Raw genomic sequence first — 16,502 nt, forward strand, 5'->3', positions numbered from 1 at the left:
TCTTTTTTTCTTCATTTCCCTTCTCTAAAAACTGGTGCGTCTTATGGTCCGGTGCGTTTTATGGTCCGAAAAATACGGTAGTACAAAATTCACTCACAAGAGTCTGTTCAGTCCTCTAGCTTGTATTTTAAAGTCTATTATACCACTAGTTGCACAAGTAAACATTTCTAAATTGCTTAAAGGGAAACGAAAGTCAAAGTCACTTGGGGGTGCCAAAATGTTAGGCACCCCCAAGTGACTTTAACCGCTTACCTCGTACCCCGGGCTGGTGCCCCTGTTAGGAGAAAACAGCACCAGCCCGGGGCACCTGGAGCGCAGCGCTTCCGTCTTCCTCGCTTCCTTTTCCTGAGTGCCAGCGGTGGGCGCATACGCAGTAGAGTGAAAAGCCGACTTTAACATTTAAGTTCGGCTTTTCACTCTACTGCGCATGCGCGCGCAGCGAATCAGGAAAAGGAAGCGCCGGCAGCTACCCCGAGCTGGTGCTGTTCCTTCCTCACAGGGGCACCAGCCCGGGGTAAAAGGTAGGCGGTCAAAGTCACTTGGGGGTGCCTAACATTTTGGCACCCCCAAGTGACTTTGACTTTATTTTTCCTTTAATAGGCAAAACAAACATTTAATTTTTTTTTGTTTTTTGCAGACTGCTGTGAATAATGAAACTAAAAGTAGTAGAATATAATAAACGTATGATTTAGGCTGCTGACACGTGAGATTCTCTAACGCAAGTAACTGATCTCCTGCAAATACTTTCCCGCTGTCAATTAATTCAATTGATGGTGGGAAAACCTACGCTGCGCTTTATTCCGAAGTTGCCTTGTGAGGAAACTATTGGCAACTTTGCAAAAACTAAGCGATGCATATATTTTCCCTCTGGCGATTCACTTTATTGCCGGTGGGATAGAATTTGCAGGAGATTACGTGATAGAGGAGATTTATCGCAATCAACTCCCCTATAATCTTAAAAAAAAACATTCAGAGATAGAGGAAGGAATGAGATCATTTATAAGAAAAGTGTTCATTAGATTTAAACTAAGAGTGGGTAGAACTTTTTATTTAATTTCTAATTGTTTTGAGTACTTTGATTATAGGTTGATATTGCCAACTAGTTAGTGATTTTAATTACTAACTTAGTACTCTGGGTCACTGCTCCTCCTCCTTGCAGATCATATGCAACTGTTTTAGATGTTCTTACCAATGAATGTGCTGCCCATAGCACAGTACAGTACAGGAATACCTACTCCTGTACAAACCATCATTTTAGCTCAGGGGAACCCTGGGCAGAAAAGTTGTAATGGTCACATTTTATTCTGCATGAGTTGACAGTTTTAAATGTTTGGGTTTTTTTTAAATGCACAGTCCAGGGGTTTGTTCTGCAGTGGCTGAAGTTAGTGATCAGTACCCCCAGGGATTTTGTTTTTTATTGTCCTTTAAAGGGGAGCTCCGGCTTACGAACCAACATTTGTTAGAGCCCCACTCAACATAGAAACCCCTAATACACTTATCACTGTAACCTGTTCCTTCAAAGAGTATGAATACATAACATTTTTATATGCTGAAATCCAGCCGCAAAATCGTTCTCTTTCTGCATCATTTGCAATCCTGGCAGGGGAGGAGGGACTAAAACACTGATGTTACAAATTGTAACAATTTGTCCACAGCTTACAGACAGCATGCAGGGACTACGTAACCCACAATGCATTGCACTGTTCCTTATTAACATCATGTATGCAGGGAATTGTGGGATTGGTGGGGATGTCCGGCTACTGTAACATTTTATTTGAGTCTCAAAGTAGTCAGCCAGATTAGCAGGGGAACAGGGGGCGGGGCTTAGCTAACTTCCAAACCATATTATTACATAAAAAATTTGCAGTCTTTTCATAATTTTTATATTGATGCTTATTGCAAAGGTGCTTGAAGTTACATTCTCTTTTCAAAAAGACTAAATTCTGTTTGGGTGGAGTTTGCCTTTAAACTACTGTGCATAGAGTTTAGTTTGTAATGTCATTACTGAAGAATGGGATTTTATTCTACAGTTGCAGTTTATGGTGGATATCTCTTTCCTTTTTAATGTGAATTTTTTTTTTCTTCAATGCAAAGTACTAAGCGACCTCTCGTATACTGGTTCTAAACCAATGTTTGTGTTGTAAAGCACATACCACAGCTTACTTGAGAAAACATTTAAGAAACACTGCTGTAGAATCTTCCTAATTATAGAAGGTTAGTTGTATTTTTACAATAGAAGTTTATTCTGCAATAAAAAGCTTTAATTACCATTTTGCTTCTTCAAAGAAATACATGCTAATATTGGAAATAAAAAGGAAAACTATGACCCTAACTGATTACTGTCCTTTGTATGGAGTTATTGGATATTTTCAGCTAAACCTAAGTCTAGGCATGATGCCTCCCTTGGAAAGGGGAATGTAAACATAATTGCCATAAGTGCTAATAGTCACAGCTGCCTTGCCCTAACTGCTTATTATCGCTATAATCCTGCCATGTCAGTAATTAGTCATTATTAGGAAGCATCTTCCTAATACTGAGGGAAAGCCTTTATAGCAAATTGCTGTCGGTCAGAAAGCACCGTCTATATATCGGGGTTACCCCTTGACGGTATGGCCTCAGTCAGTGGGCAGTACACTCATTTTAAGGGTCACTGTGGGGTGCACATATGTATCAGACCAACCTTAGTGAATTCTTGGATTTGCACTGCCTTTATGCAACCCCTGAGTTGGCAAATGCACACCTCATACTGTGTCATGACTCCTTTCTGCTCACTTTGCTCTTAACCTCCATCATTGCTAAATGAGTGAATATTTGTTTATTCATTTACATTATATAACTTTCCTAACCAAAGTGTTTTTCCACTGGCTTTAGTGGTCATCTTAACCTTTTTTGTATCATTCTATCAAAATGTTTCATCATCTTAAATGAGCCTGCTTTTTTTAAATTTCATTTTCTACTTTTTAAATGAGCTTAACCACAAATATAGGAATAATCAAAATCTGGTGTTCAGCTTGCCATTATTACTGACAGGGTCACCTTGTATTATCACCTAACCTGGATGCCACCTCCTTGTTGGTTTCAGTGGTTTATGATGTTTACATTATATCTGGAGGAGCAGATGAAAAGAACTGTACGCCACAAGAAGCTGTAAGGTAGCAAGGAGATCTGGACAGTGGATGCTTTGTGAACTATCCTGTCGAGAATAGTGGAATATGAAGGTGTTATTTTCACCAGAAGAAAAGGAAATCTAAGATGATTGATGAAAACATGCTACTTTACTCCTACCAAGTAGCTGGCAAAGAAACAATCCCTTCAGTGGATCCCAAGACTTGCTCTTTCTAGGATTTGCAGCATTCAAGAAGATATGGTCGAACTGGATCTGATGTGTATCACAGGATTTATTTAATTCATTTCAGTTCATTTGGAAATGTGACTTTTTTGAGGTCCCTTAAGATTTATGCTGAGCCTTCAATCTACAATATTTTGAAATGCCCAAATCGTTTGGCCAGCAAGCAGCTCTGCTTTAAGAACATTAAGACGGGCATGTACTAAAGTGCTCAACAAAAGTTTGAACAAGCGATGTTAGAACCTTGTGGCACTAGTAATATCTTTTTATTCTTGCTGCCTCTGTTCCTTGGCATTAAGTATCGGTTCTACAGGTTGTTATTGGTTCTTCATTCTATTGCCATATTTCTCCTTTTACTGGACGGGATGGATATCAAAGAATGTTATTTGGATCTAAGTTCTCTGCATGGTTACATAGACACCATATCCCTCTTAATGAAAGCAACAGTTTTAACTTAGGCCTTAAGTTGGCCTTTGAGAACATTCCTGCTTTTATTTTCACAGAAAACATTTCATCACTCTTCTTGTGGTCTCGTCAGTCCAGGAGTTTTTTTTTTTTTTAACCACAATTATACTGGCGTTATGATCAGGAAACCTGTTGCAGAATAAGGGTTTATCCCACAGTGCAACACATATTAAAGGCTGTTTTTAATCAATAGAAACTTGACTTTATGATTTTAGTGTCTGTCAAGAAGGATATTACTGAAGATATCTGGACTCCACTTGAGGAAGGTTTACTTGAGTAATTATATCTGTGACTATATGGTCTATGGACTCTTGAATACTGCTTCTGAAGACACTAGTGTTCTGTCTTCTAGGATTCCTACAATTTTCCAGTTTAAGACCAAAGACAATGGGCTCTTTATCCATTTCAAAGTTAATACAGTGAGGCGTAAAAATACAGGGAAGCTTTTCTTCACACACATACAGTTTTACTGGACCAGAATGCTCTGCTCATGTGCCTGTCACATGAACAACAGATTTTGCAGGAGAGAGATTTGTGCTGGGGATCTTTCTTTCACAGCCATTCATTAAAGGTTACATCAGCTGATCAGTTGTGTAAGTCAAAAGCAGGCCCATATGTGGTCTGTCTTGAAAGGCATTTATTCAACTGGAATTTTTTTTTTTACCATATTAATCCTTATAAGAATACATTATTTATTAAAATATAACCTTTGTCTTTTACATGTTTTGTCACATATCGGTGCCTCCATAACAACTGTGCCTGATGAGTAACAAAGCTAGAAAGGCCATATAAAACTGGCCATACACTTAGAGATATATGCTCGCTGGGTAAGGTTGGAAAAATAGGGTTGTAGAATTGTTGGTCGGGGCCAATACTAGGATCTTATTTTGGGCCTATGTTGGAGTGAAGTTTGTATCAACATGTCTATGTGGTCCTCTCCAAATAAGCCAATATTTGCTTGGGTCATCAAATTAGTAAAATCTTATTCTGACCATATTTCAGGCTTGTATAGATCCAATCTACATGCCAATGTGATCCTGACACAATGGGATTTTTAAACCTACCTGTCTGATCAGCTGCTCTCTTGAGCACTGCATCAAGGAGCCAAATGAGAAAATCATTCCTGCCCGATTTTCGACCAGATATCGATGGTTGAGTCCCGTCTGCGGCAGATAAGCAGGTGAATCATTCTAAAGGACTTATATCGACAGCTTATATCTTCCAGTGTATTAACTGCCGATTTGGCTCCTTTGGTCCAATTCAACAGCTTTTATTTGCCCATGTATGAGACACTGGCGGGCCAACCTGACCGATATCTGGCCAAAAAGCAGTGACTTCACCAAAACGAGCATATCATTCTTTGTATGGCCAGCTTTAACTTAAGGGGCTAGATGCCAACTTATATTGGCCTATGTATGATCATCTGAAGTCAGTTCTGCCACTAGTAGATTTATTAACTTAACCCTGTATGTGCTGGGTGCCATCAAGTAATCTCAGTTTCTTTTTCTGCTGCTTGCATTCTGGTCCTTAAATTGGTAAAGGAGCTGTACTGTCCTTGATTAACATGATCACGTTCAGTGAATGGTACCTGTACTGAACATATTTTTTGCCTGTTTTAATCGTGAAGAATCTGTGGTTTTTTTTTTTATTTCTTACGCTAAACAGGGTTATTGAAGCTACTAAATGTTTGATCCTTGCAAGCTAGATAGTTTACCAGTGCACAGATATTTCCTATTGCGCAATGGATTCCTGCTTGTCTGAGCAGTGGTTACCTAGTTTTATACCTCGCAAGGACCAAACATGGACTATCGTCAATTTCCCTGTCTATCTTTTTTTCTTGTTTAAAACAGGCAAAAGCTCTATTCATTGATTTCATGTTAAGCAAGGAGTATACTGCCCCTTTAAGGTATTTGTTCTAATAAAGGCAAGCAATTACACACATAAAGGCAATTACTCATTGCTGTGCAAGAAGATGCCACCCTAGGTTGCAAAGTATATTTTATGGAGCCAGTGTAATGTAATAAACAAGCATAACAAAACAGACACTGAATTAAGAAAATAAATTTTTTTAAAATAGATTTAATTTTAGGTGTGTAAAAAAATATTTGCACATAGATCATCTTTAACACAGCACATATTGGGGTTTTCTGACCAATTGGCCCATGGGCTGTATAGCCATGTACACTTTAATCTTTGTACCTTCTGGTTTTCTTTATCTTCCAACTACTGCTGGCACTGATAGGCAAGATTTGCTGTTCAGGCAGACTGTCCATTTTCAAAACTGCCGACTGAGGGTTCCATACATATAGCCATGATTGTAGAGTAAAGCACATCTGACCAATATCTAAATACCATAGATAGAGGTTGGTCCCTCAATCAGGTAGATTTAAAATCATCGGACAGTGAAGTAAAGAGGAGCCTCGACAAGTCTTTGCTTTGTGTTGTTTTGGTCATTCGGGCCATCCGTCTAAATGAGAAGTGCGATAGGCGGCTGTACTGTATGTGTGTGAGTGTGGCCCTTCATACAGTATCAGGGCATTTAGATTGATATCTTCCAGTGTACATCCACCTTCAATCTTACACTTGCACTATTTACTTTTAGCCATGTGATAGTGATTTGTGGCAGCTTCTGTATATAGTCTCATTTCCACTTTGAAGTCACACATTTAATCAATTTAATCAGCTGAAACCTGTTTGCATTGGTATTCTTGCTCTGTAAGGGCTCTGGCACACGGGGGAGATTAGTCGCCCGCGATTAACTCCCTGTTCGCGGGCGACTAATCTCCCCGAGTTGCCTACCCCTGCCATCCCACCGGCGAACATGTAAGTCGCCGGCGGGATGGCAGACGCGGCGGCGCGATTTCGCGCAAATCGCCGAAAAAGACTCGCGAGGATTGTGTTCTTGGGTCCCATTGGTGAACATCTTGTGAGGAAGATGAACAGAGAAAAATACTTACTGGTAATGGTTCTCATCATGGCAGTCTCTTTCTGATGCCTCGTTACCTTAGTTATGTTGTTTTTGTCAATCTTTAAAGGTTACCCATACACGGTAAGATCCGCTCGCTTGGCTAGATCGCCAAGCGAGCGGATCTTCCCCCGATATCCCCACCTACGGGTGGGCGATATCGGGGAGTTTGAAGTTAAAAAAAATAAATAATCCAATCATTTGGCCCGAGCCGATGCGGCCCCCGATCCAACTGAATCTTTTAACCTGGTCGATCGATATCTGGCTTCTATCGGCCCGTGTATGGGGGCCTTAATCTATTTGGATATTGCTTGGTTTCTTTTGTCTTACAGCGCTGTGGAATATATTGGTGCTTTACAAACTCGATAATATTAATACTCGTTTGTATCTGATTATTGAGAGAAGGGGGTCAGTAATATTTCTGGTGTCTGTTCTTGGGAATGGGAGCTGTAGTCAGTTCTATAGATTATATTATCTAAAGGTAAGAAAAATGGGGCCATTTTATCACCATTTTTACCACCAACTTTTAGAGAAAAATTTAGTTCAGTCGCAACAGCAAATCACATTTTTTCAGTTTTTCTTGCCTCTTCTTGGCAAGACATCAATTCATTTCTGTACCATTTCTAAAATTGGGCTACCCTTCACTAACCCTCTCGGTTTGTCTTTCTTTTTGTGGGAGTCGGATATTGATTGACAGGTACCTCACTGGCTAGTGTTCCCTTTGCATAGACAATGTATAAGAGCTAATTGTCATTAGTTGCATGTTGTGAGACAGATTGCTTAGGGGGGCAGTGAAAGTTTATTGCCATGACTGGAACTTTAAGATTTCATTTTTATAGCATTTCCCCTTATAATTCTTATTGCAGAATGCTGCTGTCTGCCAAAAACAATAAAATGATGTAGTGATGCACAATGTTGTAGTTCAGCATTTGGGCGATTCCTTGCACTTTTTGCAGGTTTGCAGTTCAGCTGAAATGAATCCAAACCTTTGTGTGCTTTTAAATCTCTGGAAGGCCAGAACATGGCAATTTTTTGATCAGCATGAAAAAAGTTCTTTGGGGGTGCTAAATAAGGGCTGTGATTGGCTTTTTGTAGCCCAATGTGGACTGGCAGCCTACAGAAGGCTCGGTTTCACATTAAACATGGTCTTTGTGGCTCCAAAACTTGCATCCAAGCCAGAAATGTAAAATGGGCACCTACTTTGGGGCCCCTGGGAGCAACAATAAAGGGGCGGTGAGTAACATATTGCTCCTGAGCCACTGGTTGGGGGTCACTGCTTTAGAAAATGAGCTGTTTGAGCAGGTACAGCTATTGTATAACGGCCTTTAGCCGCAGCGAGCAAATCCAGTTACATGAAGCTGCCGTGCACTCTGTGCTCCATTTTGCTTTATTCCATTAGATATCTGCTGTAAAGCCTTCCGCAGGAAATGAAGCTGTAAAGAAAAGAGAAGCCTTACCCTATTTACCATAGAGCAAAGTGATCTTCCATAAAGACATGGCATTAAGAAAATTATAATTTGAACTGTTGCCATGTTATACCCATGCTTTAAAAAAAATATTAATAGAATGATTAAGTGACAGAATAGAATTTTTATTGGTTTTTACTTTTTACAATTACAGGTATAGGGTCTGTTATCCCGAATGCTCGGGACCAAGGGTATTCCGGATAATGGGTCTTTCCATAATTTGGATCTCCATACCTTGTTTACTAAAAAAATCAATAAAACATTAATTAAACCCAATAGGATTGTTTTGCCTCCAATAAGGATTATTTATATCTTAGTTGCGATCAATTACAAGGTACTGTACAGAGAAAAGGGAAATCCGTTTTAAAATTCTGCATTATTTGATTAAAATTGAGTCTATGGGAGATGGGCTTTCAGTAAATCGGAGCCTTCTGGATAACCGGTTTCCGAATAAGGGATCCCATACCTCTATTTTTTTTTTCTTAAGAATGTACAAAAAGGAGGGGGCCCTCATCCCCGTCAGCCCGTACAAAATAGTGAAAAAACCTTTCCATTTTATTCTTTTAAGTGAGAGAGCCAGTAGTTCTTTATGAGACTGTCATCATGTTCATGTGGCGAATAGGCTTAGAACATGTCTTCCATCGGCCGAGCACAGGCCACACCCCCCGTTATTTTTTTTTATTAAAGATTTGGCAGCGAGCCAGATGCAGCCATCAAAAGAGCCACATCTGGCTTCCAAGCCATAGGTTCCCTACCCCTGATGTAGAGATTTCATTATGAACAAACCCTCAAACATGTTTGCCTCTTGGCCAGTTGCCTGCATTGGTTTTATAAATATGCCACAAATACTTATGTAAAGAGAAATACATGTTGATTATCCAGCTCTCTTTAAAAGCATATTTTGCTAATAACAGATGAGCATATAAGGGTGGGTTTCAACTTTGTCATCCTGGAATGTAACATTAACCCCCATTGGTTCATGAAACTTGCCAGCTGCTCTTGCCAGTCTTTCAGAAGATAAATTCAGGCTTTCCCTAGAGGTCAGTGGACCAGCAAGCTTTGGCATCCCATAATTTACCTGCTTTTGAAGCTGCCCAAAAGCATAAGGATCAACTCATGAAGTTGACCATCAAGCCCAGACTTCAATAACGCACGGAGAAACCATTTGTTTTTGGATCTAGATTGCAGCTTTCAATTTGCATTGGGAATTGAGATAGGGAGATAAGGCGTCAGTGACGTTCCTCCTTCATTAATTTGTCTCCTACAAAATAGAAGACAATTTTTGGATTATTAACAAACATTTCGGAGATATTTTTGACCTTTGTTCTTAGTGAAGATACTGTGTATTATTAAGAGGTTCACCATAGGCTGATACTGTATCTTTATTGCTTTATTATTGATTCAAAATGATAGTGGGGCATTGTGGAGAGAGAGTGGATGTATCTATTCTGAGCATTACAATGAAGATCAGTTCTATGCACTGGTCAGCTCCTCAGTATTTAGCATCTGCCTTTAAAGGGGCCTCCTTGGCCTTGTCAGAATGCAGCCTACTCCATTGGCAGTGCTAAGTACAATCCTCTGTATGTTTCAGTAACTGTAGCCTGTATTGATATGGTTCTGGCATTTTCTGTGTTTATGTTCATTTTGAAATTCCTAACCAGTGAGCTGCAATCATTAGGTGTCCAGTTTTTGGAATGGCAGACTAATTTCTGTGTATCTTCCATTTTTTTACATTCCTGATTGGTTGTTTTATATAAACACCTATATGTCACTACTTTCATGAAGGTCTTAATGGAAAATCGGGTGCAAGCACACCCCTCGTGTATATATCATGCTACTGAATGCTCCAGTTTGAGGGCTGATTGGGATTTTCTGGGGAACACAATTTTAGTTGTTAGATCTTTTTTTGACCCGGTGCCCTCTCTTTGACTACTTCCCTACCTGGTAGATATTTGGCGATATTAGTGCAAAACTTCCTTCCCAATTTTTGCCTCTTTTGAAAGTGTTACGTTGGGTACATCCCTAAGATCCCAACCATTTAATAAGCTGTCTGATCTCTGTGCAGTATCCATAAGAACCCATCTCTCTTAATGAACCTTCATATTCCATTTGATAAATCTCAAAACTTTTGAGTCTGGAAAAGTCAAAGTCGGATATATATGAGCATTTCTTTTAATGTGATTTTTGTCAAACACGTTATCCAATATTGGTACTGCTTTTGGTGATCTGCTTTTCTGCTGCTCCATCAAACCACAAAGTGAAGTATATTTAGTAACCAATCTAATTATAACTGTATTTTGGAATGAAAATGATCCATTTAATCCCTGGTCTAATCACTGGGACTGTAAATTGATGGTGCCGACTCTACAGTCCATATTAAAGATAAGAATCCACGGAGAGAGTTACTCGCGATAGATCTCTGCTCTGAAAAGGGTTTCCATTGGCAGCAATAGAAGTCGTTGGTGGAAAGCCCTACACATCGATTCAGTTTCCGAAGTTGCGCAAAGTTGCCTGCAGGAGGGTAACTTGCTCTATGGGTTCTTGCCCTTAAATTAACTTTTTGTATGTTATAAAATGCCAACCCAAAAAAGTGGGTTCGGTGCATCCCTAGTTAAAATGCTACTGCTGGAAAGCAGCGTAACAAAAAACTAAATAACAAAAAAAAAATAAAACACGAATTGCAAATTCTTAGAATATTCAATGTCTACATCATTTTAAAAGTTAATCTAAAGGTGAACTACAATTTTTAAAGTGCGTATTTTATGCAATCATGGGGATTTTAATCAGCCAACCATTAGGTTATACATTATTGCTTTTTGTTTCTACCTCCATATCTGATAATTCAGCCCTGAATGTCAGTGGAGGGAACGAACGCAATTGGTACGTGGTTTGTGTACTATAGATGAATGATTTGTGTGATTAGAGACCTGATGGTAAAAGAACAATACAATCCAGAAACACTTACTCCCCTCAGGGAGAACAGCGGCAGTAATGTTAGTATATTAGTATACAGGGACACTGGTACGTATTACAACTATATCAAACCTTATAAAAATGGCTGCATAAATTCTACTTATAGGAAGATCTATAAATCTATGTAAGAAAATGGTCTGCGTGTAACTTAATCAGGGCAACTAATATAGCAAGGAGCTGTACTAAAGGGTTGTGTACCAAAGAAATGCATTGTTTTCTGCCATTTTTTACATTTTCAGGAGCACACCAACTACTGTGAGTACAATGTCTTTGTCAGATACCATTCAAATTGTCTATTGTGGTAAATATAAAAAGCTATTGATGTGTTTAAAACATTAGTTTTGGGATTATTGTGTCCTTAATACAATAAACTTGAACATTAAATGGACTCCATGTTTATTGCTTATGCCTGTTTTTAATCAAGTGTATTGGTTCCATGTAGATATAAATATATTATAAATTTTAAAAGCAATAGCTGCAGTTTTTTTTCCAGTTGTCTTTTATTATTAAAGTTACCCTTTACAGTTCAGCTTCAGTATGTTATAGATCACTGTATTCTAAGCAGTTTTGAAGCTGGTCTTCATTTCTTATTTATCTGCCTTTCTCTTTGACCTTTTATTAACAACACATTTAAAATGCTATCTATGGAGAGTGATCCCAGAAAACAAGACTTTAATAAATTAGATTTCTGGTAATTTTTTTTTTTCATTTTTGTTTTGTTTTATTTAGGCCCTGTCTAATTATTTTTCCCTTATAAAAGAACTAAACCCTAAAAATGAATGTGGCTAGAAATGCTATCTTTTATTTATTTTGAACTTCACTTTGAGCATCTGTATACTAGCAATGATCCGGGCCTTTATAGTTGTTACAGGAGCTCCCCATCTTGGATTTTGTAAGAAGTGTCACTGACACTGCACATGCTCAGTGGGCTATGGCCAGTTATTGAGAAGCTAAGCTTAGGGGTCATTGCAAATTATCAAGCAGAAAATGAGGTTGGCCTGTAATAAAAGATGAAGCTACAGGGCTGATTATTCAGTTCTGATGCAGACTGCAGTGGTTTGAGCTGCTATGTAATGTGAACCTAAGTGAAATACTTATCAGCCTTATATGGTGCCATTTATATTATATAAATGGTGAGTGGGCCCCTAAGCTCAGTTAAGTGCCAGCAGCCCAGAGCATGTGCAGTGAATTAGCAGAAAGAAGATGAGGGGCTACTGGGGGCCATCTTAGGGGGCACTTATCTTCCCTGCTAAAGAGTTGTGGGGGCCTTGGACTGGAACAGAAGCCCCAAACAGAATGTGCAGCATTTCTGCCCTATTTCTTATTTAAGGTTTAGTTAAGGTTTAGTTCTCCATTGTTTATCTGTACCCTTCCTCTCCCTGAATGCCCAGGATTAGCCCATCATTGCACACACACTGCAGATGTCTGCATGGAAACATTAAACTATGAATTTTCATGACAGAATGTGCTGTAGGGCTGATCCTGTGCATGTTGGCACACACGCATTCAGGGAGACCAAGGCAAGGGACCAGTTTCCCCCCCACTGGTCACCAGTACGCCATTAGCCAAAAACCACTCACAAGGTAATCTGTTGTTTCAAAGGCAAATTTTAGAAATGGTCAACAACATTTTTTTAAAAGTCCTCTGAGAAAACAACTAGACCAACCGCAGCCCATGTACATAATAGCAAAAGCGGAAGCTGGACCTTTAACTGTTTCCATTTCCCTTGTATATCCGTGGCAATATTACTGGTGCTCCCAGTTTGCAGTGCTGCACGGCTTGCTCTGGGACTGCCTTTCTGAGCTCCCTGTAAAAATGCACAGAATTGTTCAAGAGTTTGGTCATGTATTTGTCAATATTATGGAGTGGTATCTAGTATGGAGCATCTTTCAGAAGTATTTTTATCTGAAATCAATTAAAATGGTATAATATGTCCTCATTCCCCTATTCCTACTCACTATTGCATATCTCTACCCATTATTAGAGTAATGGGAACAGGGATCCTTATTGTTTGGAACCCCTATAGTCATTTGTATGGTTCTTCTGGCCCTGTAAAGCAATGTTTCTCTCCTCTCTAATTACAATCTGTCTCTCTGACAAGTAATGTAAAGGCAGTGCTGCTCAGAACCATCACGAAACATGAGACTGGCTATAGGGGGGGTGTTAAATTCACCTTTAAAGGGGTTGTTCAACATTGAGTTTAGTTTTAGGATGATGTAGAGAGTAATATTCTGAGACAGTTTGCGATTGGTCTTCATTTTTTATTTTAGTTTTTTTATTATTTCGCTTTTTGTTCAGCATCTCTCTAGTGTGGAATTTCAGCAGCTATCGGGTTGCTAGGGTTCCAGGTACTTTAGCAACCAGATAGTGGTTGAGAAATATGAATAGTAAGATAAGTAATGATAAGTAACAATAAAATTGTAGCCACACAGAGCAAAAGTGTTTTGTCTTCTGGGGTCAGTGACCTCCATTTCAAAGCTGGAAATAATCAAATTGTTTAGAACTGAACATTTTATGACTTATAAGAAGTTAATTTAAAGGTGACCCAACCCTTTAAAGGAACAGTTCAGTGTGAAAATGAAACTGGATAAAATAGATACTGTCCAAAATGAAAAAAAAAACATTTCTAATATAGTTAGGCAAAAATTTAATCTATTAAGGCTGGAATGGACAGATTTCTAACATAATAGCCAGAACACTACTTTCAGTTGTCTAACGTATTAGTTAGTCAGTGACTTTAGTGGGGGCCACACGGAACATAACTGTTTAGTTAGATTGTGAGCACGCAGGTCAGATTCAAATGCAAACTAACTAAACAATTATGTCCCATAATCCCCCCCCCCCATTTAAGTCACTGATAGGTTACTGACTGCTAACAGCTTAGAGGGCTTTAAAGGAGGAAGTAGTGATCTGGCTATTATGTTAGACATCTGCCTGCTCCAGTCCTTATAGATTACATTTTAGCCTAACTATGTATATTTGGAATAGGTGGTGAGAGGCAGCTAAAGGCATTTAGATGGCAACTATTATTCCTTTGTGTGTTGGTCAAACAGCACATTTAGCATCAGGCTAAGGCTTTCAGCACCATTTTGATAACCAAGGGTTTGAAACAATCATATAATACTCAGTTACATTATCCCTACTGCAGATCCCGGGGCACAGAAACTGCACAATTCCATCATTTTCAGATTTCAATGAATACCGAATCTTCCACAACTGATTTAGCCCAATGCGGAACCGAATCAGAACTCTTATTTGCATAGTTACATTTGAGTTGAGTTTAACTGCTGCGCAGAATCCTTTGTGAACAAATATACTGTATATACTCGAGTATAAGCCTAGTTTTTCAGCACCCAAAATGTGCTGAAAAAGTCACCCTCGGCTTATACTCGAGTCGGGTGCCATGGGTCCCTCTAGACTAGCACCCTCTCTCCTTTGTGTGCAAATTACGGCCCCCCGCAACCAGACCCCCCAGTGCCCTGGCCTAGGCTCCCACTAGCAATACTTATTTCCCCTTACATCTCCTCCGGGACCGGGTCTGCTGCCAGTTTGCCAATGTGCAATGAGCGTGGGGTACTACTCATATTGTTTTTGTTGACTCTCTTCTCCGCTTACAGAGCTAGTTTACTGTTTTTCTTTGAAATAAATATTGAAAAACATATACCCCACTGATGCCTCAATTAATGTAATTTTATTGGTATTTATTTTGATTATTAAAACTTAGCTGTAGCTGCTGCATTTCCCCCCCTAGGCTTATACTCGAGTCAATAAGTTTTTCCAGTTTTCTTAGGTAAAGTTAGGTACCTCGGCTTATATTCGGAACGGCTTATACTAGAGTATATACGGTATACTGCTCTAATTTCTCCGGAGCTATAAAGGCACCTCAGTGTAATGGTTCAGATTTGGTTTGGACGAACACTAAGGATTCAGCTGCGTCCGAATCCTGCAAAAAGTTCTCAAATTCAGCTCAATCCTGAAACTTTGATTTGATTTGGGGGAACCCTGGGGAAAAATACCATTTTATTAAAAGCATGTTTAAGTTGGCCTTGTATGAAAAACCTTGAGTTGAAGAAGGGCATCCTTAACCAATTTTCTGTTCAATTTCACTACAGGTAAAAGCTAAAAATGATGACAAAGTTGAAAAGGTGAGTGTCCAGAGAACCTACTGCCTCGTACATGTATTTATACAATAATACGGTCCATCCAGTAAAACTGCCCATAAACAGGTGTGTGAGGTACGGCCTTCCCCCTGCATGGCCAGATGGGCTACTGTTTGTCTGATATCTTCAGCTGCTCCACTGTAATAAACAGTGTATATACATGCACATAATATGTCTGGGGAGCTCATACATGTGAAGAAAGGATTCACCATGAAATGCTACAGGTATGGGACCTGTTATCCAGAATGCTCGGGGCCTGGGGTTTTCCAGATAAGGGATCTTTCCGTAATTAAGATTTCAATACCAAAATCTGCTAAAAAATAATTGAAACATTAAATAAACCCAATAGGATTGTTTTGCCTCCAATAAGGGGTAATTATATCTTAGTTGGGATCAAGTACAGGTACTGTTTTATTATTACAGAGAAAAGGGAATCATTTAACCATGAAATAAACCCAATAGGGCTGTTCTGCCCCCAATAAGGGGTAATTATATCTTAGTTGGGATCAAGTACAGGTACTGTTGTATTATTACAGAGAAAAGGGAATCATTTAACCATTAAATAAACCCAATAGGACTGTTCTGCCCCAATAAGGGGTAATTATATCTTAGTTGGGATCAAGTACAGGTACTGTTTTATTATTACAGAGAAAAGGGAATCATTTAACCATTAAATAAACCCAATAGGGCTGTTCTGCCCCCAATAAGGGGTAATTATATCTTAGTTGGGATCAAGTACAAGTTAGTGTTTTATTATTACAGAATAAAAATAATTATTTTAAAAAAAAAGTGAATTATTTCCTTAAAATGGAGTCTATAGGAGATGACCTTTCCGTAATTTGGAACTTTCTGGATAACAGGTTTCCGAATAAGGGTCCATACCTGTATCTCTATTGAGAGAAATGTGTTCTTCAAGTATATTTATAAAATTAAATAAATAAAAATAAGAAATGTTAAATCCATAGAAAAGGAAACATACGTAGCATCTAGGGAACATATGGTTCCCATTAATATGTTTGCTCTGCAGCTTTCCAGTTTGGAATGTAAGGGTCTCATTTAAAGGGGCAGTATACACCTATGTACAACTATTTTCTTCATAAGCAAAAGGAAAACTACTTGTGCTAAAA

At 38.9% G+C, this 16,502-nt stretch overlaps 1 protein-coding gene across 1 annotated transcript in view; it reads left to right on the top strand.

The window, feature by feature from the left end:
* LOC108645362 (cleavage stimulation factor subunit 3-like) overlaps positions 1–16,502 on the top strand; it is a 73,744-nt gene that overhangs the window by 42,973 nt on the left and 14,269 nt on the right. Inside the window, exon 4 of the mRNA XM_031900491.1 lies at positions 15,328–15,360. Coding sequence (XP_031756351.1) covers positions 15,328–15,360 — 33 coding nt within the window. The remainder of the gene's footprint in view (positions 1–15,327; positions 15,361–16,502) is intronic.

Source organism: Xenopus tropicalis, chromosome 4 (assembly GCF_000004195.4).
Source record: "Xenopus tropicalis strain Nigerian chromosome 4, UCB_Xtro_10.0, whole genome shotgun sequence".
Classification (NCBI taxonomy): domain Eukaryota; kingdom Metazoa; phylum Chordata; class Amphibia; order Anura; family Pipidae; genus Xenopus; species Xenopus tropicalis.